We start from the raw sequence: 25,190 nt of genomic DNA, 5'->3' as shown, positions 1-25,190 counted from the left end.
AAGATATGTCTATATCAAAGACTGCATGTGGATACTGCTAGCATTTTGTTCATCAGGAGCAGCCGGAATGTCTTTCAGTTGGTGAATAGGTTGGGGCTGGGGAGATGCTCAGCATTTAAGAACACCAACTGCTCTTCCAGAGGACCTGGTTTGATTCCCAACACCCACATGGCAGTTCATAAACATCTATAACTTCAGTTCCTGGAGATTCAATGCCCTCTTCTGGCCTCCATCGGCACTGCATGCACATAGTGCACAGATAGATGCATATATAAGTAAAAAAACCCACACATAAAACAATAAAAATAAATTAAAACAATGGGTGAATCCTATATAATGTTTTCAAACACACAATGGAATACTAGTCATCACTAAATAATTATCAAGTCATTAGAAAGTAATAGGTATCTTTTAATTTTTTGAAATTAAAATATAATGAAAACCTTTCCCACTTTCTTTTCCTCCCTCCAACTCCTCTCACATTAGCTCCTCTCTCATCTTTCTCCCTTTCAAATTCATTACCTCTTTTCCTCTATTTGTTGTATATTTATAATCTGCTTAGTCCATTTAGTATGTACATGATGTCAAGGCTGATAACTTGGTATTGGTTGACGAATTGAGAGGCTCATGCCTGAGGAAGGTGATTTTTCCCACCTCTCTAGTTGCCTCTAGTTCTTTATTTATTAGTGGGGCCCTATGATATTTCCCCTTCTATGTTAGCATGTTTAGTGATGTAATAACTGTTCAGGTCTTGTTTAAGCAGGGTAATAGGAATCTTACAGGCATATTTCAAGAGGAAGAAGCAAATCTCAAAGGGGTGTGTAACTCCAATTGTGTGGCATTCTAGAAATGGCAAAACTAAGGAGACAACAACAACAACAACAACAAAGAAGTTCCCAGGAGCTGGGGAGGCAAGGGTTAATAGATGAGACACAGAGGAATTTTAGTACACCAAGACTATTATGTATGTGCTATAATGCCGCCAGACATTTGCTCCAACACTGAGAATGGGTATCAAGAGTGAAGCCTGGGGGGGGGATTGTGGTACATGCCTGTTACACTGGCACTCAGAAGGATGAGGCAGGAGGATTGAGGGTTTGAGGCCAGCTTTGGGCTACAGAGCAATTTCCTCTCTCTCTCTCTCTCTCTCTCTCTCTCTCTCTCTCTCTCTCTCTCTCTCTCTCAAAAAAAAAAAAAAAAGTGAACCCTGCCACAAATGTTAGGTCTGTATAAGTTATCAGTTGGAGCAACTGTACAACTTTGGGGCCCATGTGGACAGTGTGGAAAACAAAAGAGTAGTGGTGGAATCCATGAGAACTTTCTGTTCTTTCTTCTCAATTGTGTTGTAAAGCTCTGATAAATTAATAAAAACCACAGTTCATGAATTTTTAAGAAGTTAAGCTCTTTGTGTCTGAAGTCAATGGCCAGGGCCAACAGCCAACTCAATTACCAAAGCTGTCCTCCAACCTCTCTCATTTGGAGTCTCTAAGTGTCAAGAATTGCTTTAGGTGAGCACATTCTGTGTAGTTCAAGGGGAGGAGAAAAATAATCCTTTAAAGAAGAAAGAAAGGGGACTCGGGCAGTAAAGGATGGGCTTACATTTAGGGGTCAGTGTGTTCTGGAGGTAGAGTGGAATAACTATTGAGTGGGCAAACACTGGATAAAGTTGACTGTCAGCAGTGTGAATGGGTGCATTGGAGGCTCCCATCCAATAACTGCTCTATCTCTCTAGCTCCTTCTATCTTCTGCACCTCATATCAATGAAATTGCTTTCAGCCAGGTCACTCTACTCCAGAGTGCCTCCGATTCCAAAGTGACTTCTTGGTCTTTATTTTAGCTACTCCAAGCACTGGAAAGCTATTGGAAGCATTTCTTGTTCTGGGTTTAGAGGCCTCCTTTTTCTAGGCTTTTCTACCCTTGACTGCTCATCTTCAGCCTTCACTCCAGGTGCCAATCTCTGTTCCTGGAATGCCTCTTCTGTATTTACACAATCTCCTGCAGTAAACTACCCATACATATGTGAACAACTGCCACATGCTGGGTATCTGATCTTTCCTGCACAACAAATTCATACATCCAATTGTCCATGTTGTCTTCGTCTCATCTTTTAAATACCCAACAGACATTTGGAACTGCATATGTCTAATGTGAAATTTACAGTTATCCTGCTGAATATCCATGCTCTTCACCTCAGAAAATGACAACATTCACTTGAGCTGCAGACCAAACACCTATATGACTATTTTTGAAATGGACTTATTAGGATGCTTAGTGTGTGTGAGGTGTGTGTGACTATGCCACCTGTGTGTGAATCTCAGAGGATAACTTTTTGAAATGGGTTCTCTCCATCCCTTGTGGGATACAGAGATCAAGTGCAAGTCATTAGGCTTATACAGCAAGTGTTTTACTGGCTTCGCCATCTTGTCTGCCACCTACATGGCTCTTGACGCCTCTTCTCATAACTACCATAGTCCATCAGGGCTTCCCTTCTCACAGACGCACCTGTTTCAGCGCCATTAATTCTCTTTTCATAGGTCCTAAGGTGTCAGACACCTTTTACTCTTATCTTGTTTCATCTTTTCCATTACAATCAGAGTGAATTTTCAAAAAATGCGAATGTTTCATTCTCCAACATAACATTGTACAGTGGTTTCTGATGACATCCACATGTAGCCTATACTATCTGTCTTAGTTTTGGTTTTTATTGCTGTGATAAAACACCATGACCGAATAGCAAGTTGGAGAGAAAAGGGTTTGTTTGGCTTACACTTCCATATTGCTGTTCATCATTGGAGGAAGTCAGGATAGGATCTCAAATAGGGAAAGATCCTGGAGATGGGATCTGATGCAGAGGTCATGGAGGGGTACTGCTTACTTCTTGCTCAGCCTGCCTTCTTATAGAACTGAGGACCACTATCTTAGGGATGGCACTGCCCCATCAATCACTAATTGAGAAAATGTCTTACAGTATTAGACCTATATATGAAATATTCCTAAAAGGGCAAAAGGAAAAAATGCTACTCCCCTCAAATATATTCACAATAATTGACTGTATAATAGTTTTATTCCTGAGACATAGAGTAAATTTCAATTTCCACAAGCAACGTTTCAAAGCACAGAAAATTACTATCCTAAGATTTTTCTAGAAGATAATATTTATGAGGTTTTATAATCTTGTTAACAGACCATAAAATATTTCAAGGACAAAAATATTTGTCTAAAATTGTAACTTCATTTTTGAACAGAGATCTAAAATTCTATATGTTAGCAAACTAGTCCATAAGTGTATGATGGATAACACAAAATGACTGAGATAACATCGTTAAATCCAGACTATATCTCATAATATTCATCAAAACTAAATGTAAAAATTGAGTGGATTAGCTCAATATATGCTTAAAAAAATTAAAAACCCAAGTATTCAAATCTTTGGCAATTGTGAGCTGCCTCCTGATTGGCGTGGAACTAGTAACTAGACTTGGGCCTTCTGTAAGACCAGTAGGAGCTCTTAATTTCTGAGCCATCTCTCCAGCCTCATCTACCTCTTTGAAGGGGGCAGGGTCTCTCCATGAAAGTAGAGATTATGAATGGACTAGACTGATTGGCCAGTGAGCCTCTGGGTTTCTCCTGCCTCTGCCTTCCAGAGCTGGGATCTCAGGTATACCATTACATGCCTGGATTTTCACATGACTGCTGGAGACCTGGCCTCAGACCCTCATACTTGTTCAGCAAGTTTCTTACTCACTGATCCATCTCTCCAGCTACCAAATCACAAATCTCTTAACAAGAAAAAGCTTTTTAAAGGGTGAAAAACTAGAAAGATCACATCATGGTGAAATGTTAAAACTATTCTTTTAAAAATCAGGAGTAACAAGGAAACCAGTTTCTACTTAAGGTGCTTATTATTAGACCTGCAGACTATAATAGGAAAAAGCTATAATATGCTAAGTATGTTAAGAAAGAAACAGAAATTATTCGCATGTGATATGATTATTTACTTAGAAGTATATTAGCTGGGCGGTGGCAGCGGCGGCACACGCCTTTAATCCCAGCACTCGGGAGGCAGAGGCAGGCAGATCTCTGTGAGTTCGAGGCCAGCCTGGGCTACCAAGTGAGTTCCAGGAAAGGCGCAAAGCTACACAGAGAAACCCTGTCTTGAAAAACCAAAAATCTAAAGGAATACGTAGAAAAAGCACCAGAATTATTAAAAGAATTTAGCAATAAAAGATTACAATATAAAGGGAAACAAAAGTTTTGCTTTTATTTCAATTACAGGAAAAGAAAATATTAATTCATCTCTTCCCTTATAGCCATTCGATAGACATACTTTGAATATTATTTGTGGCCACTGAGACTCATGCTGAGACTTTATCCTCCACAGAGCAGTGCTGTAGAGTGGAGTCCAGTGGAGATGAGATGGCTTTTGTTTTCAACTTGACTACATCTGTATTCAACTAAAACCCAAGTGGCTGTGTACACCAGTGAGGGAATTTTTTTCTTAACTAAATAATTTGAAGTGAGAAGACTCACTTTTAATCTGGATCTTTTGAGGTGGGAAGATACACTTTTAATCAGGGTTACACCTTCTGGTTGCAGCCTTTATAAACAAACAACATGGAAGAGAAATATTTTAGCTTTTTTGCCTGCTTGCTCTTGCTCTCATTGGCAATTCCTTCCTGGCATTAGAGTGTACTTCTTTGAAATTCTGGAATATACTGAAGACCAGCTGAGACATCCAGCCTCATGGGCTGAAACAGCTCTTGGATTATTGAACCTTCCATTAGTAGATTGTTGGACTAGCTGGACCACAGCCTGTAAGACATTCTAATACAAAGACTGCGGCAAGACAATGACTAGAGACACTGGCAGCCCAGTCAACCTGGGAACAATCAGAGAACAGGAAGAAGCAGGCTACTGCATCACCTGATTCTCTGAACTTTATTTCATGGAAAGCAAAACCAGTAATCCACAGAGTATTGGGTATCAGAAACTTGCACACAGGCTTTAGAAAGTCAATCAGGGCTGTCTGAGGATTCTCACTCTCCAACTCTGCCTTCCTCCTCCCCCTGCCCTTCTTCCCTAGGAAGAAGGTGTAAGAGGTGTAAGAAAATGAAGAAAATCCCCTCGAGTGCACAGGCTAGTACACTTTACAGAAGAGGGAAGTGAAACACAATTCTTGACCCACTAAAGAATATCAGGAATGTTTCTTGTTTTTAAGGGAATTAAGTAGAATTAGCAGCCAGCAAGATGGCTCAGTAGTTGAATCCCTGAAAGTTGTCCTCTGATGCCACATGTGTTGTACACACACACACACACACACACACACACACACACACACACACCCTCAGAGTGAATAAAAATTTCAAAATAAAAGAAAAATAAATAAATAAATGGAATGATTAAGGCATTTGAGAAAGATTATTTCTACTCACAAACTAATTACAGACATAAAGCAGAATTTAGTTGCTTCAAGATATAATTTCTGTTAAGTGACTTTTTTTCTTCCTTATGGAAACCTGACAAACTGAATCTCATAGTCACACAGATAATCAAAAGCCAAGGAAATCCAGTAATAGGCAGAGGTAAGGAGATCTCAGAGAAATTCAGGCCAGCCTGGTCAACATAGAAAGTTCTAGGTCAGCAAAGACTATATAGTGAGAATCTGTCTCAAAATGTATTTTGTCATGAAAGATATTAAAAAACTTATTAAAACAAAAAAATCCTAAAAAAGTAGGTTATACTTTTAGATCTGAAAACCAGTATGTATTCTAAGTAAGCATGAAGAAATCATCAATTACCTGTAGTTTATCACTTTCCCAATGTGAATATTTTTGAACTTCCTTTTGTATATCATGTTTTTAGGTTCATTCAGAGGTACGTATGCAAAGAAAATCATTTCATTGGGGGAGAGATACTGTGGAGCTAGTGCAGTATCAAATCCCAAATCAGGTGGCTGAAATTGGAGAAAAGGAAATATTGTATGTTGAATATCTTATGCTTCAATTATAATGCAATTCGAATAGCAAACTTGTTTCCCATTCATATCAAAACAATTCTGCTTTGCTTATTGGTTGGAGCAATATACCTATATGCTCTTTGGATATCTTTGAATATTTATATATGTGAAAGGGAAAACTCAGTTTTCTGCAGTGGAGGAAAAGGAAGTCTGATAATTAAGACACAGTTTGAAGTTCTTGCGCCCTTTGTAGGAGGCTGAGGTGATGAGTTTGGAGGTGCAGATTTTAGAGTTGGGTCACCATCATGAACACAGAAGATCGTGTCATAATGGGGTTCTTCCTGGGAGTTTTTACTGGGTCCAATAAAGGGCCTCTCCTTTGAGCACTGCTGCTCTGAGTCTCAAGGTCTGTGCCTTGAGCCTCCTGGTTCTGCTCTCTGCTAGTATATCCTACTCCTTGGACTTTCATAACTTACAGACTCCCTTAAGGCAAGATTTTCCTAGATTTCTGAACTCTAATTCTTTCATTATGAACTGTCCAGTTCTGGGATTTTTAGTTCATGAAAATAGAGATGAATACTAGCTTCAAAATGGTTTTTGGAGTTGTTCCTGTTGCTTAGGAGACCAAGTATGTGTGTGTGTGTGTGTGTGTGTGTGTGTGTGTGTGTGTGTGTGTGTGTGTTTGGGCTTGCAGATACTGTAGTCTGTTTTGGGTTATATCCATCAAGTACTGCCTCCAACAAACATTTTGTCACATTTTCCTTCCAATGTTTGAATTTAGGGTACTCACCAAGAATGAAAGAGATAGGAAAATAGGGTGGCTGAAAGCAATCAACTGCCTCAGTGCAAAGTTTGATTCTAATATCCCAAAATAATTTGGGTAGTTATTTACTCTGTGTGCCTTGCTTACCTCCTAAGTAAATGAGGACAAATAGTTGTTATAAAATAAAGAGTCCACAACAGTGCCTGACACAGTAAGAGTTAATGATTGCTTTTTTTCCAGAGAGGATGGATGCATGTATCATTTGCAGAGAAATATATAAAAAGAAATAGAGCTGTTGAATCATTGTTCTTCAAGTTTGTTCTGAGTATAAGAATTTCTATAGTTTCTCCATCTTAACAATTTCAACTTTCACTTAAGGGAACTAAGGTACTTTCTGCAAAACTGTGATGTTAGTGAAATTTGACATGGCTGTTTTTTAGGTTATGTCTAGCAGACTGCTCACATCATCTACTGTGCACATTTGCAGAATCCAGACCCAAGTATCAGAGAACATGTTGGCAATCCCTCTCATGGATTCCTCTCTTTCATTTGCGTGCATGTCTCAGACAGAGGACGCGAGAGCACCTTCTTCTCCGCCTGTAGCCTTGGCTTGGTATACAGATTGATCTTTTATATAATGTATATTTTAATATATTTATTCTTATCATATGTGTATGATTACTTTGCTTGAGTGCTAGTTTATTTTCTCATGCTGATCATAAGCAACTTGGGAGGAAATGGTTTATTTCAGATTATAGCTTATAGTGCACCAGGAAGGAAAAGTAGGGAATGGCCTTGTCAGGAACCTAGAGGCAGAAAATGAAGCAGAGGATATGAAAGAATGCTTCTTGCTGTGACTGCCCACATTAATCAGTTATCAAGAAAATGCCCCAAATATCTTGCTCCAAGCCAGTCTGATGAGACCAATTCCTCAAATGACATTATTCTTCCCAGATGTCTCTGGGTTTATGTCAAGTTGACAAAACCCAACTAGCACAGCTTGCATATATGTGCCACATATGTGCACTTACTGCTCTTAGAGGTAATAAATGTGTATTGGATGTTCTGGAGCTATAGTTATGAATGATTGAGTCATCATGTGGGTTCTGAGCACCAAATTCCGGTCCTTTGAAAGAGTGGTAAGTGCTCTTAGGCACAGAGTTACCTCTCTAGGCCTGGACTGACTTATAAAGAGACCCATTCTATTTTCTGTTTGTGTTTTTTTTTAAGACAAATGACAATTTTACCAACCCCTACTAAAACATATTTTACTCTGGTTTCTTGATGAGTATTCATTTTCTTTTTCTTTCTTTCTTTCTTTCTTTCTTTCTTTCTTTCTCTCTCTCTCTCTCTCTCTCTGTCTCTCTCTCTGTCTCTTCTCTCTCTCTCCACCTCCCCTCTCTGGATTCCCACCTCAGATGCTAGGTAGCTGTTTTGAAATTTCCTCAGATTTCTACTGTTCTATGCAGAGTTTGTAAGTCAATAAAATATCAGATCTTTTAAAGGAAAAAACTATTTGAAAGAGAAAAATTTCTTTTCCACATTAAAAAAATGGGTATTATGTGTACATTAGAAGAAAACTGGACTATGTTTGATAAAATTAGGCAGTCTGAAAATGGAACAACTATATGAGAAGGTGAATGTTGATGGGATTATGCACATTATTACTTTCCTTATCCTTATTTTACTATTTAAAAAGATAGTCAATTTAAGTGCCAGGATAAAAGTTAACTGAAATGTTAGATTTACAAAGGTTTAAGTAGGCGATAGTATCTTATGGCATACATTCCCCATTTGTAAAGCAAATGTTAAACTCTTGGTCAACTTGTAAAAAGATTATACCACGGAATTGGCAAGAGCTGGCAAATGCTGTCCTGGAACCCAGGGCACAGCTGCAGTGGCATATGTGGTTCAGAGATGAAGCTAAAAACATAGAAAATCAATGGAGAGCTAGAGGTGTACAAATCTCCCAGGATCAACTTTTTGGAGAAGGCCAATATGCCGACAATACAAAGACAATGTTTATATGATAACCAAACCCTAATTCTATGTTGAATGGCAGCCTTGAATGGACCGAATTGAGGAAGCAGGAAAGAAAACTTAATCATTCACAAAAGCTATACAGGGCCTAAAAAAAAACCTTCATGGATTTCTTACAAAGACTGACTTCAGCAGTAAATAGAATGGTCCTGAATTCAGAAGCTAGCCAGATAATAATAAAATCTTTGACTTTTGAGAATTCGAATGCAGCATGCAAGAGAATAATCAGGCCATTAAAGGCAAGAGCTTTGCCCTTGGAAGATTGGATTAGAGACATGTTTAATGATGAGGCTCATGACCATGACGATATGTGGATAGGAGAAGCAATTTCAAGAGGTTTGAGGAATGTCAGATGTTTTGGATGTGGAAAGCAAGGACATTTGAAAAGGGACTGTAAACATGGCATTCCTAGAAACAATGTTTCTTCAAGGAACAATGGCACCAGAATGTCCCTTCCTTCTGGAATATGCAGAAAGTGTGGTAAGGGAGAATATTGGATCCAGGAATGTAGATTAACAAGGGACAGACAAGGTAATCTTTGCCTCAGGCATCAGGGAATTCCCAGAGGGTCCTCAGGCATCAGGAAATTCCCAGAGGGGCCTCAGGCAGGCCTCCACAGAAAATCCAGCTCAGACCTTTCCTGCAGCCATAGAGGAAATCCCTATTCAGAGCAATTAAACAACCAAATGCTGATTGAAATAAACCAGGCTGCTTGGGGTGATGGAACAGCTGAGACAGAGAGAACAGAAAATTCAGGAGAAAACATAATGAAATTTTTTTTGGAAAACTTCTATAAATGAACAAAGACCAAAATTAACAATAAAAATAAATGGTGTTTTGTTGTCTGGTCTGATAGACACAGGTGCTGATGTGACCATAATTGCACCAGAATTGTGATATCTTCAGTAGGTAAACGTTCAGCTGTTAGGAACTGGGACACTATGTCAAGTGAAACAGAATGCAAGATGGCTCTAATGTATAGGTCCAGAAGGACAGAGAGGAAAATTAAAATCGTATGTGGCTAACATAGCTATGAACTTGTGGAGTCGAGATCTGTTACAACAATGGAATACTCAGATTAAAATCCCTCCAACCTCAGAAACAAATCATAAACTAGCACATGTTTCTGAGAGAAACATTAGAAGGTATGATTCTAATGAGTGGTCACCAGCCATGCTAGAATGTACAAGAACAGGGCAAAACAAATGATGATCTTCCAAAGACACCAACAGCTCTACCTTTAAAATGGTTGACAGACAATCCTATATGGGTTTAGCAATGGCCTTTAGCAACAGAGAAACTCCAGGCTTTAGAAAAGCTGGTAGAAGAGCAGTTAAATGCTCTGCATATTGAAGAATCAACCAGTCCTTGGAATTCTCCTGTATTTGTTATTAAAAAAATCTGGTAAATGGAAAATGGTAACAGACCTTAGAGCAATTAACAAAGTAACTCAGCCAATGGGCTCTCTACAATCTGGAATTCCTTTGCCTATTCTGTTACCTAAAGGATGGCCTCTTATAGTTACTGATATAAAAGACTGTTTCTTTTCAATAACCTTACAAGAAAAAGACAGAGAAATATTTGCCTTCACAGTGCCTACTTATAATAATTCTCAACTGGATAAGACATATCAATGGAGAGTCCTCCCACAGGGAATGTGCCAATATTTTGTACAACAGCCAATGGAAGTGATACGTAAAAAATTTCCTAAGTCTATAATTCATCATTATATGAAGTATATTTTACTAGCTGATGCAAATGCAGATACTTTAGAAAGAACATGTGAAGAAATAAAGAAAATTTTGCCTTGCTGGGGATTATTAATTGCTCCTGAAAAGATATAAAGAGGAGATTCTATTAATTATTTAGGATATAAAATAGGTCTACAAAAAATTAGACCCCAAAAGGTGCAAATTAGGAGAGATCAATTACAGACTCTTAATGACTTTTAAAGATTATTTGGAGACATTTCTCATCTATGAACTATTGTTGGAGTAAAAAATGATGATCTGAACAATTTGTTCAAAACTTTAAAAGGTGACAAGGACTTAAATAGTCCAAGAGAATTATCACCTGAATTGAGAAAGAATTGGCCTTAGTAGAAATGAAAGTACATGAAGGACACGTGGATCATATTGATCCAAACCTGGGTTGCATTTTTGTCATTATACCCTCTAGCCATTCTCCTACAGGAATGTAATGCATAGGGAACATATTATTTTGGAATGGATATTTTTACCAAATAAACCAAATAAAAAATGAAAAACTGATGGGGAAAATATCTCTGAATTGATTTTGAAAGGAAAATTGAGACTTCATCAATTAGCAGGAATAGACCCAGCAGAAATTATTGTACCTTTAACTAAGGAGGACATTGAAAAATTATGGGTAGAAAGTGAACCTTGGCAAAAAACTTGCAGTAATTTTTGGGTGAAAAAAACAGCAAATATCCCAAAAGTGATAGAATTGATCTTATAAAGAGAGCTGATTGGATTTTCCCTCGAATTGTATGCGAGAAGCTCACATCTGGAGTTTATACATTTTATACAGATGCAAACAAACAAGGAAAGGCAGGTTACAAATCAGAAAATTTAAATAAAGTGGTTCAAAGTCCTTATAATTCAGTTCAAAAATTAGAATTGTATGCTATTTTGTGGTAATTAATAGATTATTCAGAACCTCTCAACATAGTTATTGACCCTCAGTATGCTGAAAGAGTGGTATTACATATTGAGAGTGCAGAATTTATCCCTGATGCATCAGAATTAACTTTACTATTTATTCAGTTATAAGATACAACCAGGAAAAGGAGTCATCTTTTATATATAACTCACATCTGATCCCATATGGGTCTGCCAGGCCCTCTAGCACAAGGTAATGATGAGATTGATAAATTATTGATAAAAAATGTGCTGGAGGCCTCAGAATTTCATAAAACACATCATGTCAATAGTAATGGTTTAAAAAAGGATTTTTCCATAACCTAGCAATAAGCCAAGGAAATTGTAAGAAAATGTCCTACTTGTTCCTTTTATCAGCCGGATGTAACCCAAAGGGTACTCAGAGGAATGAAATCTGGCAGATGGATGTGTTTCACTTACAGAATTTGAAAAATTGAAATATGTACACCATAACATTGATACTTATTCAGGATTTCAATGGGCAACTGCTTTGAGCTCTGAAAAAACTGATTCTGTAATCACTCATTTGCTAGAAGTTATGGCCATCATGGGTATACCTGCACAAATCAAAACTGACAATGCTCCAGCATATGTCTCTGTTAAAATGAAACAGTTTTTTGCTTATTACAATATAAAGCATATTATAGGTATACCACATAATCCTACAGGCCAAGCAGTTATAGATAGATCAAACAGAACTCTAAAGGATATGCTAAATAAACAGAAAGCGGTAACAAAAACCACCAGAAATAGACTGTATAATGCTCTGTTAACTTTGAATTTTCTCAATGCTAATGAGAAAGGAACAACAGCTGCAAAGAGACATTGGATAATAGAAAAAAAACTACGGAATTAAATCAGCTTATATACTTTAAGGATGTGCTGACCTCAGAATGGAAACCAGGATATGTGTTAAGTTGAGGATGAGGTTTTGCTTTTGTTTCTACAGGAGAAGATAAGCTGTGGATACCATCAAAATTGATAAAGGTTCGATTTGAACAAGAGAGACCTCTTAATTAGAAGAGGTGATAGTTCATGAACCAGCATGATCATCCAATTGAAACTAACTTATACCATAACACATGCCTTTTCATTTAATCAGATATAACTTGCCAAAAGGGAATCTCCCCAAAATTAGTCTTGGGGAAAGGTTTTTGTTTTTGTCTTTCAGGAGAATGAAGGCTAAGTAATCTGAAGAACACTGGACAAATGGGACATCTGAAGAAAAAGAACAAATCATCTAAAAAATGTCCAAAGAAAAAGATTAAAATGGCCTATTGGTATATCTATAAAATTTCATAAGTCTTCCTAAATGTTAGTTTCTACACTTCTCTAAAAACATTGAACACTATTAGTCTTCTTGTAGTGCCAGTTCAATTAAAATCTGAAGCTGAGTTTGGAGTTGGAGAATAGCTTTCTCTTTCTTTAAACTCAAGCATGTTGTTAAAAGGAAAATGCAAACTCCCTGTAACATGCCAGAAGAAAGAGCCATCTTCTGATATGAGATAGGAGAAAAACCAAAAAAAAAAAATTAAGGGACTATTTTATTACTACTAATCTCAATTCTTTGATTCTATTATGATTCTTTAAATTTTCTTAAAGTATGAATTTTGTATAAAAATTTACAAGACTAATATATATATGTATATATATTATAAATTTTGTTAAGATATTAATGGTCATTTAGAGTACTAACTAATTCTAGAAAAAAAGTCTTCAATTAGCTGTCTATACATGTCTTTGTGTTCGAGTCTTTATCAGATTTCTGCAGGAAATCATGGCCAGGTCTAACATCAACTGAAGTCTCCATGGAGAAAATGGGGCCCCACAACTATAATTCCATGTGGACAATAATAATACCACTAAGCTGACAAGCATCATCTACAGATCAGCTTTGGACTACAAACTGCTCAGAGCAATTTTAAGATGGCTAGCTGAGATGATCCAGTTTCAAAGACTACTTGAATAAGGACTTGAGATAAACCCTGAACTTTGGCGTTATTCTCAGACTGGACAACAAAGAATATAGTTACCTTTCCTAGAATTTGGCAACCCAAAAATTTTCTTTTCAGAATAACGATACCGTCACCCATATCCAGCAAGAAACAGTTTTAAGAATATGATGCCCACATTCCCAAAGAGGTGATTTTTTGGTCTTTTAATGGTTTTGGGTCTGAGATAATTTTCATTGTTTTGGAGGGTTGGCTATAAGTTGTTGTTAAGGATTAGGAAAAGGACTAAGCAAAGGAGATTAGATTTAAGGTTCTTGTTTTTAAAAAAAGACACCTAGAAATGATAGAATAGAGGGGAGATTATTGAATCTACTTTTAAAAGACAATTACTATTTTTAAATACTTTACATTGGATTGGATTTTTGTATATCATATACAAATTATATATTGAGATTGATATTGTTAGAAAATGCTATACTTATATTTCTAAACTTGTTCAAGATATTGTACTTATACCATTCATTTAACTATATAATGCAATTTGCTGATCCTTGAATGTTATTATTACCAACTATTAGGATATAAAGAAATGAAGGTTAGTAGTTATACATTACAATCGAACTTGTAGTCATATTAGGTATGTTTTCAAGATTGAGCAGATATATTTTAGACAGGTCATCTTCAAATCCTTCAGAGATCTATAGAATATTGTAGTGGCTAGCCATTCCAGCTTGGATCTGGAAGTTCCAACCCCCATTGAGACTCTGGCAACTGTCACGCCTAGGAGGCAGGGCCAGGGGAGGCGCCTGGAGAACTGAGAGCTGGATGGGCCAGCGCTCTCTCTGTGCGCTCTCTGTGCTGGGACGCTGAATGGTGAAGGTGGACTGTGCAGAGCTCCGGAGAACACCGCTGGACTGCCATACACCTTCCCCAGACCCTGCGACCTACCTATTACTTAATTTGTGAGTTACGCCATTAAATAAATATCCTTTTAACTACATGGAGTGGCCAAAATAATTTCTCCAATAGAATATGGCATTTAAAATGTTTCAGTAACTTAGAGATTTTTTTCTTTTTTATGATTATGAGATATTTCAGATCCTGGCAGTACCAATGTACTCCAGAGAATATATGGGCATTGAAGAAACTGCACATGGAGTTAACTTTCTTCGTGGCAAAATTTAGCCACTGGATAACAAAGTATCCTTAAATTGACTGCTGACAAACAGGACAAAATGGACAGACATGGCACAAAACAAAGGACTATTGATTCTTGGCAAGATAAGTGTGGTTGTGGCTTTAACAAAAGGCATCTTCTGAGGCCAGGACACTATGGTACCATCCCTGAAGTGGCCTTTGCAATCTGGAAAAGGTACAGTGCTCTTTTCTTCGAAGGCAGCTGAACTGGCAGTGGACCAATAGCTTCTGATGTGCAGTGAAACAGCAGCTTAACAGTTATTCTTGAAAGAGTAATTAAGCTAATGGAGTCTAACCTCTCAATGGTAGACTGGCATATAAAAAAAGATTTGAAGCAACTACAAGCTGAGAAGAAAGGGATGTGGAGAAGAATGGGATGCTGAGATGAAGCCACATACACACAGCCAAGAAGAATGAACAGCTGAATTCTAAAAAAAAAAAAAAAAATCAACAATTTCAAGAATTTAAAATTCTGAATCATGGCAGGACACTAGTGGAATTCAGCTGTTTCTGGTACATGGACTGTTGTCACCAAATATGAGGTCGAACTGTTGGCCTTGTGTACATCCTACTTCACAAATTAGTCTGTCAGATACACTAAGCCTATAGGCTGAAGATGATGCCCCAACGCTGCAGAAAAACCTCGGGTGACTGTCCAGGCAGCTGGCTGTTTCTGTCAACTCACATTTTTTTGGGAAGCCACTTGCATGCACTTCCTGTTTTTATTTTTTTAGGTAATATTATTTCCTTTTTGGGTTTCTGAGGGAGTTGAAGATTAGATAGTTATAGTTAGTTAAAGTTTAGATAGTTATAGTTTTCCTTGTTAAGCATTATAGAAAAGAAACTCACTAAAGAGGTATAAGTGTATAAATTTGAAAGACATTATAAAATAGTTCTGTTATTAATATAAGTTAGGATAGAAAGTGAATCAGGTACATTTTGGACTTACCAAAATAGGTAGATAATGGAATTATTTTCTCTGAATTTGTCAAATGCAAATGGACTAGACATTGTTTAGGTATTTATTGCTTGTATATATTGTATATAGTTATTGTACTTTTTGTATATATATTTTTTTTATATTAATTATAACTTTTTTCCTTTTTTCTTTTTATTAGAATAGAAGAGCGATATATGGTGATATTTTATTTGTGTTGAAGTGTGATTTTATTTGTATGTTAATAAATAAAAGTGCCTGGGGTTCAGAGCTAATAGCAAGCCATAACAGAAATCTGGGAGTGGTAGCACATGCCCTTAATCCTGATCACATGACAGGCAGATCTCTGTGTGTTCAAGGACACCACCATCATGGAGACACATGCCTTTAATCTCTATAACAACCATAGAAGACCTGGAGGTCTGTATAGACAGGCAGTGACAAGGAGGTCATGTCCTTGGGTTAACAACCAATGAGAAGGCAGAACAAAAAGTCAATAAAAAAGACAGGCACACAGAAAGTAGGTCTCTTTTTCAGGGGAAGGACAGAAGCAGCAGTGAGGGGTAAGAAGGCAGTTTCAGTCTCAGCTGTTAGCTACTGCTCTGAACTCTTAGGCCTTTAACTCTACATTTGGCTCTGTGTTTCTTATTTAATAAGACCATTACATCTACAGAGCAGAAAAATGGCATTAAATAAGGAATAAACTAGGGAACAGGACTATTAACATGCAGGTGAAAGTTGAGTCAAAAATAATATTTCTTCAAGGCTAACATTGGAAGGTAGAAAATAAACTCCACCAGGAGCTGAGTTGCATGTAACAGATCTGTTTTAGACATGTTGTTATTCTGCTGTGAAATCTTGTATGAGTATAGCTGTGGGGCTTAGAGAAGATTTTGGAGGTGTTCAATGTTATAGACAAATTTTTCCCTTAGCAAAGAGTGTTTGTCCTGATGGTTCTGGAGATATGGCTCAGCTGTTAAGAGTACATACTTGCTCTTGCAATGGACTTGAGTTTGGTTTGCAGTTACCCTGCCAAGTGGCTCACAACTGCCTGTAACTCCAGCTTTAGGGCAGACCCAGCACCTCAAAGAAACACCTGTCCTTATATGTACATACACACACATACATAATTTAAAAACTGTACAAGGGTTTGTACTAAGGAAAACACTGTCTCATTGGCCTGCACATAGAATGTAGCATCTTTGTTCTAAAAAAAAAGGCAATCAGTTTCAGTGCATCATGTTACTGACCGTTCCAAAAATAGTAGAAGACATTCCAGAGCCTGAAGATGATGAATCAGTGTCAAAGCGTTCTGGAGTCAGTTTGTGTATGAATCCCAAATGATCATAGTATAATGTGAAAATATTATCCCCAAGTCTTCCACTCTTAGTGTATCTTGTTAATCCTGTTAGGAAACAAACAGAACTTTCTTGATACTGCTAAAATATAACTAGAAGAAATTTTATATTATACCCGTAAATATTTTGCTCATTTAAATTAAGGGCGAGAGTAGGGCTATGAGACTTCTAAATTAGTAAAAATACATGCTACTTTGTATTACATCCTTGGACAGTCTTTTGCAGTTCCACTTCATTACAGAACGTGTCCAGCAAAGTGGGCAGGTAGAATGGAACAAAGGGATTGTCTAATCAAAGGATATGGAAGAAAGATGTTGAGTTTCCCTTGGTGGTTGTTTCCTCTTCCCAAAACTACCAAATTAGATTTCTGTCTATGTAGGATCCCTTGTGCTTCTGTATGAACTTTTTTTTTTTTTCGGTTTCTGTGATGAACAGAACTGGACTTTGATTGTGATTGTATGGAATATGTAGATAGCTTTTGGTAGGGTAGACAGTTTCAAAACATTGATTCTTCTAATTCATGAACAATTAGAGCAACTCTTTCCATTCTCTAGTGTTTTTCTCAATTTAATTCTTAAGTGTTTTAAAATTTTCATTGTAGAGATCCTTCACATCCTTTGTTAAATTTATTACAACATAGGGCTACCATGAATGGTATTCTTCCATTTTTTTAATATGTTGCCCATAGGCTTTTTATATATATTCCTCATTATATTGATATATGTTCCACTGTATTCTCAGATCGTTAGGACTTTAAACATGAAGGGATGTTGGATTTTGTCAAATAATTTTATGTGTGTCTGGTGACCATGTAATTTCTATACTAGAGTCCATTATGTGATTTTTAATATTTATAGCATTGAATATACTGAGCCATTCCAGAATCTCTGTAGTAAACCAACTTTGATGATGGTGAGCAATATTTTTGATGAGTTCTTAAATTTTGTTTGCAAGTGCTTTTTTTGAGAATATTTTTAGTCTACGTTCATCAGATAAATTTGTGCTTTTGTTGTATCTTAATTTGCTTTGTTATCAGGGAATACTAGTTTCAATAGGAATTGAGAAGGCTTGGCATAGTGGTGCACACATTTAAACACAGCACTTGGGAGGGACAAGAAGGTGTATTTCTGTGAGTTGAGGCCAGCCTGGTATATTTCTTGGGTTCTAGGTCAGTCAGAGCTACATCAAATGAGGCCCTGTTTTTTAAAAGAGAGAAAGAGAGAGAGAAAGTTTGGTAATATTTCTTCATTTCTATTTTATGGACTAGTTTGGGAAGCACTGGTGTTAGTCCTTTGAAGGTGTAGTAAAACAAACCAGTCAGTTCAACAGGGGCTGGACATTTTGTTGTTGTTGTGGGAGGTTTTTATTAATTGCTTCAGTCTCATGGCTTGTTATATATAGTCAGACTGTTTATTTCATCTTGGCTTAATTTGGTTGGATACACATACCCAGAAATTTAGACATTTCCTTTAGATTGTCCAATTTAGTAGAATATATGTTTTTAAAGTAAGACCTGATGATTTTGTGAATTTTGTTGGTATTTGTTATAACACCCCCTTTTGTCTCTAATTTTGGTCTTTTCTTTCTTTTGGTTAGTTTTGTTAAGGGGTTGTAAATCTTGCTCAATTTCTTTAATAAACTAAAGCCTTGTTTCATTGATTCTTGGCACTTGATTATTCACATTTTTATTATTTCTATGTTGATCTTAGTGATTTCTCTCTGTATACTGATTTGGGGATTCCTTTCTTTTTGTTTTTCCTGGGCCCTAAATTGTATCATTATTTGAAACCTCTCTTGTTTGTCTGCTTGTTTATTTATTTATTTATTTAAGATTTTTTATTCATTTCACATGCCACTACAGATATCCCCCTCATCCTCCTCCTGCTCCTGCCAGTCTCACAGACATCAAGTGCAACAATTAATAAATGGGACTCCTAAAACTGAGAAGCTTCTGTAAGGCAAAAGACATGGTAAATAAGATAAAGTGACAGCCTACAGAATGGGAAAAGATATTCACCAACCCCACATCTGACAGAGGGCTGATCTCCAAAATATATAAAGAACTCAAGAAACTAGACATCAAAATACCAAACAATCCAATTAAAAAAATTAGCTACAGGTCTAAGCAGAGAACTCTCAACAGAAGAACCTCAAATGACCCAAAGTCATTTAAGGAATTGTTCAACATCCTTAGTCATTAGGGAAATGTAAATCAAAATGACTCTGAGACACCATCTTACACCTGTCAGAATGGCTAAGATCCAAAACACTGATGACAGCTTATATTGGAGAGGATGTGGAGCAAGGGGAACATTCCTCCACTGTTGGTGGGAGTGCAAACTTGTTCAGCCACTTTAGAAGTCAGTATGGTGGTTTCTCAGAAAATTGAGAATCAATCTACCTTAAGACCAAATGATGCCACTCTTGGGAATATAACCAAGGAATGCTCAATCATACCACAAGGAAACTCTCTCAACTATATTCATAGCAGTTAGAAACTGGAAACAACCTAGATGCCCCTCAACCAAAGAATTGATAAAGAATATGTAGTACATATACACAGTGGAGTGCTACTCAGCAGTAAAAAAAAAATTACACCATGAAATTTGTAGGCAAATGGGTGGAAGTAGAAAATATCATCCTGAGTGAAGTAACCCAGACTCAGAAAGACAAACATGGAATGTACTTACTCATAAGTGGATACTAGATGTAAAGCAAAGCATAACCAGACTACAACTCACAGCTCCAGAGAAGCTAGGTAACAAAGAGGACTGTCTCTGGTTTTTAGGTAATTAGAGCTATCAATTCCTCAGTTAGGACCATTTTCAGTGAAACACTGTATCCCATAAATTTTGATATGCTATGTTTTCATTTTTATTTGATTCTAGGGTTTAAAGTTTTTTCTACTTATAGGAGCAGGAGAGATGGCTCAGTGAAAAAAAGATCACTGGCTGGACTTCCATAAGGATCAGTTTTGATTCCTAGCACCTACAGGACAGCTCACAACCATTTGTAACTCCAGTCATAAGAGGTCCAAGATCCTTTTCTGCCTCTGGGTACCAAACATGCAACTTGTACACAGATATACATGCATGCAAAACCCCCATACATATAAACTATAAAATTCTAAATTAAAAAAATTAAAATGTTCTCCTTTGTTTTCTTCATTCATTAGTATGTTACTTAGTCTTCATGAGTTTTTGTATGTTCTATGGTTCTTCTTGACGGTGATTCAAATTCTTATTCCATTGTGATCAGGTATAATACATAGAACAATTTCAGTTTTCCTGTAATGGTTGAGATTGCTTTGTGTGGTATATTTGGAGCAAGTTCCGTGGATTGCTGAGAAGAATGTATTCTGGAGCATTTGGATAGGACACTCTGCATTGTGTGCTCAGTTCTTTTGACTTATGGTGTCATTGAATTTGCATGCTTTTCTGTCTAATTTTTGTTGGGAAGACTCATTAGTTGGCAAGAATGAGCTAGAGAAGTTGCCCTCTACTTCTGTTTTAGGGTTAATCTGTGGCGTAACAGCTAATAGTATTTGTTTGATGTATGTTGTGGAATATTACTTTAACTGTGTAAGGGTGTGTTAGATTTGTTTATGCTGCATTTGTTTAATGATGCAAAGATGTGTTGCTTTACCTGCCTAAGGCACTTGATTATTCTAATAAAAAGCTGAATGGCCTATAGCTAGGCAGTAGAGGGATAGGCGGGACTAATGGGAAGAATAAATAAAGAATAAATAGGAGGAGGAATCTAGCCTCAAGAACAGAGGAGGAGAACAAGGGAGAAAAAGAGGGAGATGCCTAGGGCCAGACTCTTCAGTATGAAGGAATCCTTCAAGTATTTGCTGTAGAGTTGACTTAGTGGTCATACGTTATGCTAGCCTATTTTTATCATTGAAAACTTTATTTTTTTCCATGCAATTATTACAGATAGCTTTGCTGGAAAAAGTAGTCTGGGGTTGGTGGCTATTGTATTTTAAAACTTACAATACATCTTACCAAGCCATCTTTGCTTTTAAATTCTTAGGTGAATAATTTGTTCTTATTTTGATGGGCTTGACTTTATATGAGACTTGGTCTTTCTTTCTTGCTAGTTTCTTTTGTTATGTATTTTTAATATTTTGATTATAATCAGATGGGTAGTTTCCTTTCAAGTCTGTTTAGTGTCTAAATGCTTCATGGATCAACTGCCATTTCTTTTCCTACCTCAGAGAAGTTTTTGTTATGATTCTTTAAAATTGGTTTCTATGTCTTTAGAACCAGATTCTTCTACCTCTATGCCTATTATCAACAAATTTGGTCTTTTTCAGAGTATTGTATATAACTTGAAATTGCAACTGGTGTCCTTTTATTATTTCATTTTGTCCTTGTTTTATTTTTTTAGTTTTATCACTTGTCTTCAAGCTCAGCTATTTCATCTTCCTCTTAATCTGTTCTATTGGGGAGATTTTGTGGAGGGCTTTTTATTTGACTTAAGTTTTTCATTTCTGGCAATTCAGATTGTTTTACTACCTTTGTTGACTTCATCTTTTATATCTTGTATTGTCTTTCTTATTTTCATTCATCTGTTTATGTACACAATCAGGAATTCATTTTATTCTTTGAACATACTTAAACCATTCTTTTGAATTCTCTGTCTGGGAATTCAAATAACTCACTCTACTTACACGCCAGAACTGTAGGATTAAGAAATTTTGAGTTATGTTGTCAAGTGTTTGTGTGTTTCTTATGCTATTGAATTGGGATTTACTCATCTGGTGTTATTTGCTTGTTAAATTCATTTTTTATTAGCTCTATCATTTCAGTTGAAATACTTGTAATGTTCACATGGGACTTGGATGTGGTAGAATTGGGTAAGCTAACTGAAGACCTTCAGCACTCCCTTCTCTCTTCGAAATCCTATCACCTAGTCTCATCCCTAGCTCAACATCCCTATAACACCTGCTGTAACACTTTACCCCCACCACCTCCATTTACTGTGGATCCCACAGATCTTCCCCTCCTAATGCCCCTCTTGGACTTGTTGCTTTATCTCAGCCTGCAACTTCAGCAAGTACTCCCTGATTACCCACAGGCCATTCCTGCCAGGGAAGTAGGTAGGCTGACTGTAGATCTATCTTCCCCTTTCCTTCTGTTTCTCCAGATCCAATCTCCCCAGTCTCATCCCTAGCACTATAGCAGACTATCTGTGACTTCTCTTCACTGTCTACCCCCATTCCAAGAAGACTAAATAAGAAAAGCCTGGTTGAAGACTCTGTTTGCCTCTCTCCCTTCAAACCCCTAGCTTATCCTCATTCCTAAAGGTCAGCACCCAATACCCAGAAACACATTTACCTGGAACCCCCAGTGCCCACACCTATGAGGTCCACAGAAAATTTTCTACCAGGTAACACACAGCCATCACACACTCCTAAAATCCAGAGAGGAAACAGAAATGGAACAAAACACTAACCCAACAAAGACAACCAGAATTCAGCACCTAGACCTGTAATTATCCCAATCCCAAAAGCTGCAATGCCAGTGTAAAAACATAATCAATAATGGCCAGGACAATATTCTCTAATAAGAGCCCAGCAAACCTATCACAGCAGGCTGTTAATATTATAAGAGCTGAGGCATAAGAAAAAGACCTTAAAACTGCCTGTATGAAGATGATAGTGGTCTTTTAAAAGGAAATGAATAAATCCCTTAAAGAAATCCTGGAAAACACAAACAAATAGAAGAAGGAAACAAATTAAACCCAGCACTCAGGAGGCAGATCTCTGTGAGTTTAAAGTCAGCCTAGTCTACAAAGCGATATCCAGGACAGGCACCAAAATTACACAGAGAAACCCTGTCTTGAAAAACAAAAACAAAAACAAAAACAAAAAGCAAACAAACAAACAAAAAAACTGTTCAAGACTGGAAAATGCTACTCCCTTCAGCAGCAATCTACTAAAATTGGAATGATACAGAAAAGATTAGCATGGCCCCTATGCAAGGATGACACACAAATTTGTGAAGCATTCAATATTTTTATAGATAATAGCACACAAGCAAAACCCAAAGAAAGAAAACATACACACAGACACACACACACACACACACACACACACACACACACACACACCAACCACCAGAACCAAAACCAAAAAATAACAGGAATTAACAATCAGTGGTCATTAATATCTCTTAATATCAATGGACTCAATTCACCAATAAAAGACACAGGCTTACAGAATGGATATGAAAACAGGATTCGTCCTTCTCTGCATACAAGAAACATACCTTAACTTCAAAGACAGACATTACCTCATAGTAAAGAGTTGGGAAAAAATTTTCTGACAAATGGATCTAAGAAGCAAGCTGGTATAGATATCTTAATATCTAACAAAGTAGACTTCAAACTAAAATTAATCAAAGGAGACGGAGAAAGACATTTCATATTCATCAAAGGAAAAACACATCAAGATGAAGTCTCAATTCTAAACATCTATGCCTCAAATACAAGGGCAGCCCCATTTGTAAAAGAAATATTACTAAAGCTTAAATCACAATCAAACCCCACATGTTAATAGTGGGAGACTTCAACACCCCACTCTCACCAATGGACAGGTCTATATGACAGAAACTTAACAAAGAAACAAGGGAACTAACAGTTGTTACGACGCAAATGGACTTAACATACATCTACAGAACATTTCACCCAAACACAAAAGAATATACCTTTTTTTTAGCACCTCATGGAACCATCTCTAAAATTGACCACATACTTAGTCACAAATAAAGTCTCAACAGATATAAAAAAATTGGAATAACCTCCTGTATTCATTGGATCACCATGGTTTCAAGTTGGAATTCAACAACAACACAAACTACAGAAATCCTACAAACTAATGGAAACTGAACAACTCTCTACTGAATCATCACTGGGTCAAGGAAGAAATAAATAGAGAAACTAAAGACTTTCTAGAATTTAATGAAAATGAATGTACAACATACCCAAAATTATGGGACACTATGAAAGTGGTGCTAAGAGAAAAGTTCATAACACTAAGTGCCTACATAAAGAATTTGGAGAAATCCCACAATATTGACTTAACAGTACACCTGAAAGTTCAGAACAAAAAGAAGTAAACTCACCCAGGAGGAGTAGACAGCAGGAAACAATCAAATTAAGGGCTGAAATCAATGAAAGGAAACAATACAAAGAATCAATGAAACAAAGAGTTGGTTCTTTGAGAAAATCAACAAGATAGACAAGCCTTTATCCAAATTAACCAAAAGGCAGAGAGAGAATACCCAAATCAAGAAAATTCAAAAATGAAAAGGAATACATAGCAACAAACATGGAGAAAATCCAGAGAATCATTAGGTCATACTTCAAAATCCTGTACTCCATAATGTTGGAAAATCTAAAAGAAATGGACAATTTTCTTGATTGGTATCACATACCTAAGTAAAAATCAAGACCAGACAAACAATTTAAATAGACCTATAACCCCTAAGGAAATAGAAGCAGCTAGTAAATGTCTCCCAAACCAAAAATGAAAAAAAAAGGCACAGGGCCAGATGGTTTCAGTGTAGAATTCTACCAAAATTTCAAAGAAGAACTATACCGATACTCCTCAAATTGTTCCACACAATAGAAACAAGAAACATTGCCAAACTCTTTTTATTAGGCTACAGTTACCATGATACCCAAACCACACAAAGACCCAATAAAGAAGGAGAATTACAGACCAATCTCCTTCATGAACATTGACACAAAAATACTCAATAGAAACTGTGGTGGTAATCTAATTGTACTGAAATGTGATTTTGATTGTATGTTAATAAATAAAGTTGCCCGGGGGTCAGAGTTATTAGATCCATAGACAGAGTGTGGCGGTGGTGGCACATGCCTTTAATCCCATAGATCTCTGTGTGTTCAGGGATACAGCCAGCATTGGAGACATATGCCTTTAAGACCTAGGGGGCTGTACATTCAGACAGTGACGAGGCAGTCACATGTTTGGGTTTACAACTAATGAGAAGGCAGAATGACTGGAAAATCGACTTACACACAGGAAGTAGCTCTCTTTCGAGAAGCTGGGACACAGAGGAGGAAGGGTGAGATTTTAGCTCTGAGCTCTGACCTCTTGGCTTTCTCTTTTACATTGTTTCTGTGTTTCTTATTTAATAAGATGGTTGGTTACATCTACATCTGGTGCCCAACATGACAAGAATCCATTAAAAACCACTTGGCTTGGCGGCAGGTCCGCTTTCCCTCAAGGGCGGCTGGCGGCGGCCAGTGGCGGCAGGCGGCGGCAGGCAGCG

General features: G+C 37.0%; 1 protein-coding gene and 1 non-coding gene across 2 annotated transcripts in view; one reads left to right on the top strand and one right to left on the bottom strand.

Moving 5' to 3' along the window:
• LOC114688248 (cation channel sperm-associated protein subunit beta-like) overlaps window positions 1-25,190 on the bottom strand; it is a 79,168-nt gene that overhangs the window by 47,948 nt on the left and 6,030 nt on the right. Inside the window, exons 2-3 of the mRNA XM_037210999.1 lie at window positions 16,777-16,931; window positions 5,799-5,953 (exon numbers count right to left, since the gene is read on the bottom strand). Coding sequence (XP_037066894.1) covers window positions 5,799-5,953; window positions 16,777-16,931 — 310 coding nt within the window. The remainder of the gene's footprint in view (window positions 1-5,798; window positions 5,954-16,776; window positions 16,932-25,190) is intronic.
• On the top strand, window positions 22,802-22,909 carry LOC114688250. Its single transcript, XR_003733770.1, has one exon. It is a non-coding gene; the product is annotated as a U6 spliceosomal RNA (small nuclear RNA).

Source organism: Peromyscus leucopus, chromosome 14 (genome assembly GCF_004664715.2).
Source record: "Peromyscus leucopus breed LL Stock chromosome 14, UCI_PerLeu_2.1, whole genome shotgun sequence".
In the NCBI taxonomy this organism is placed as follows: Eukaryota; Metazoa; Chordata; class Mammalia; order Rodentia; family Cricetidae; genus Peromyscus; species Peromyscus leucopus.
The sequence above is the reverse complement of the archived record's forward strand: the minus strand, read 5'-3'. Positions and strand labels throughout refer to the sequence as shown.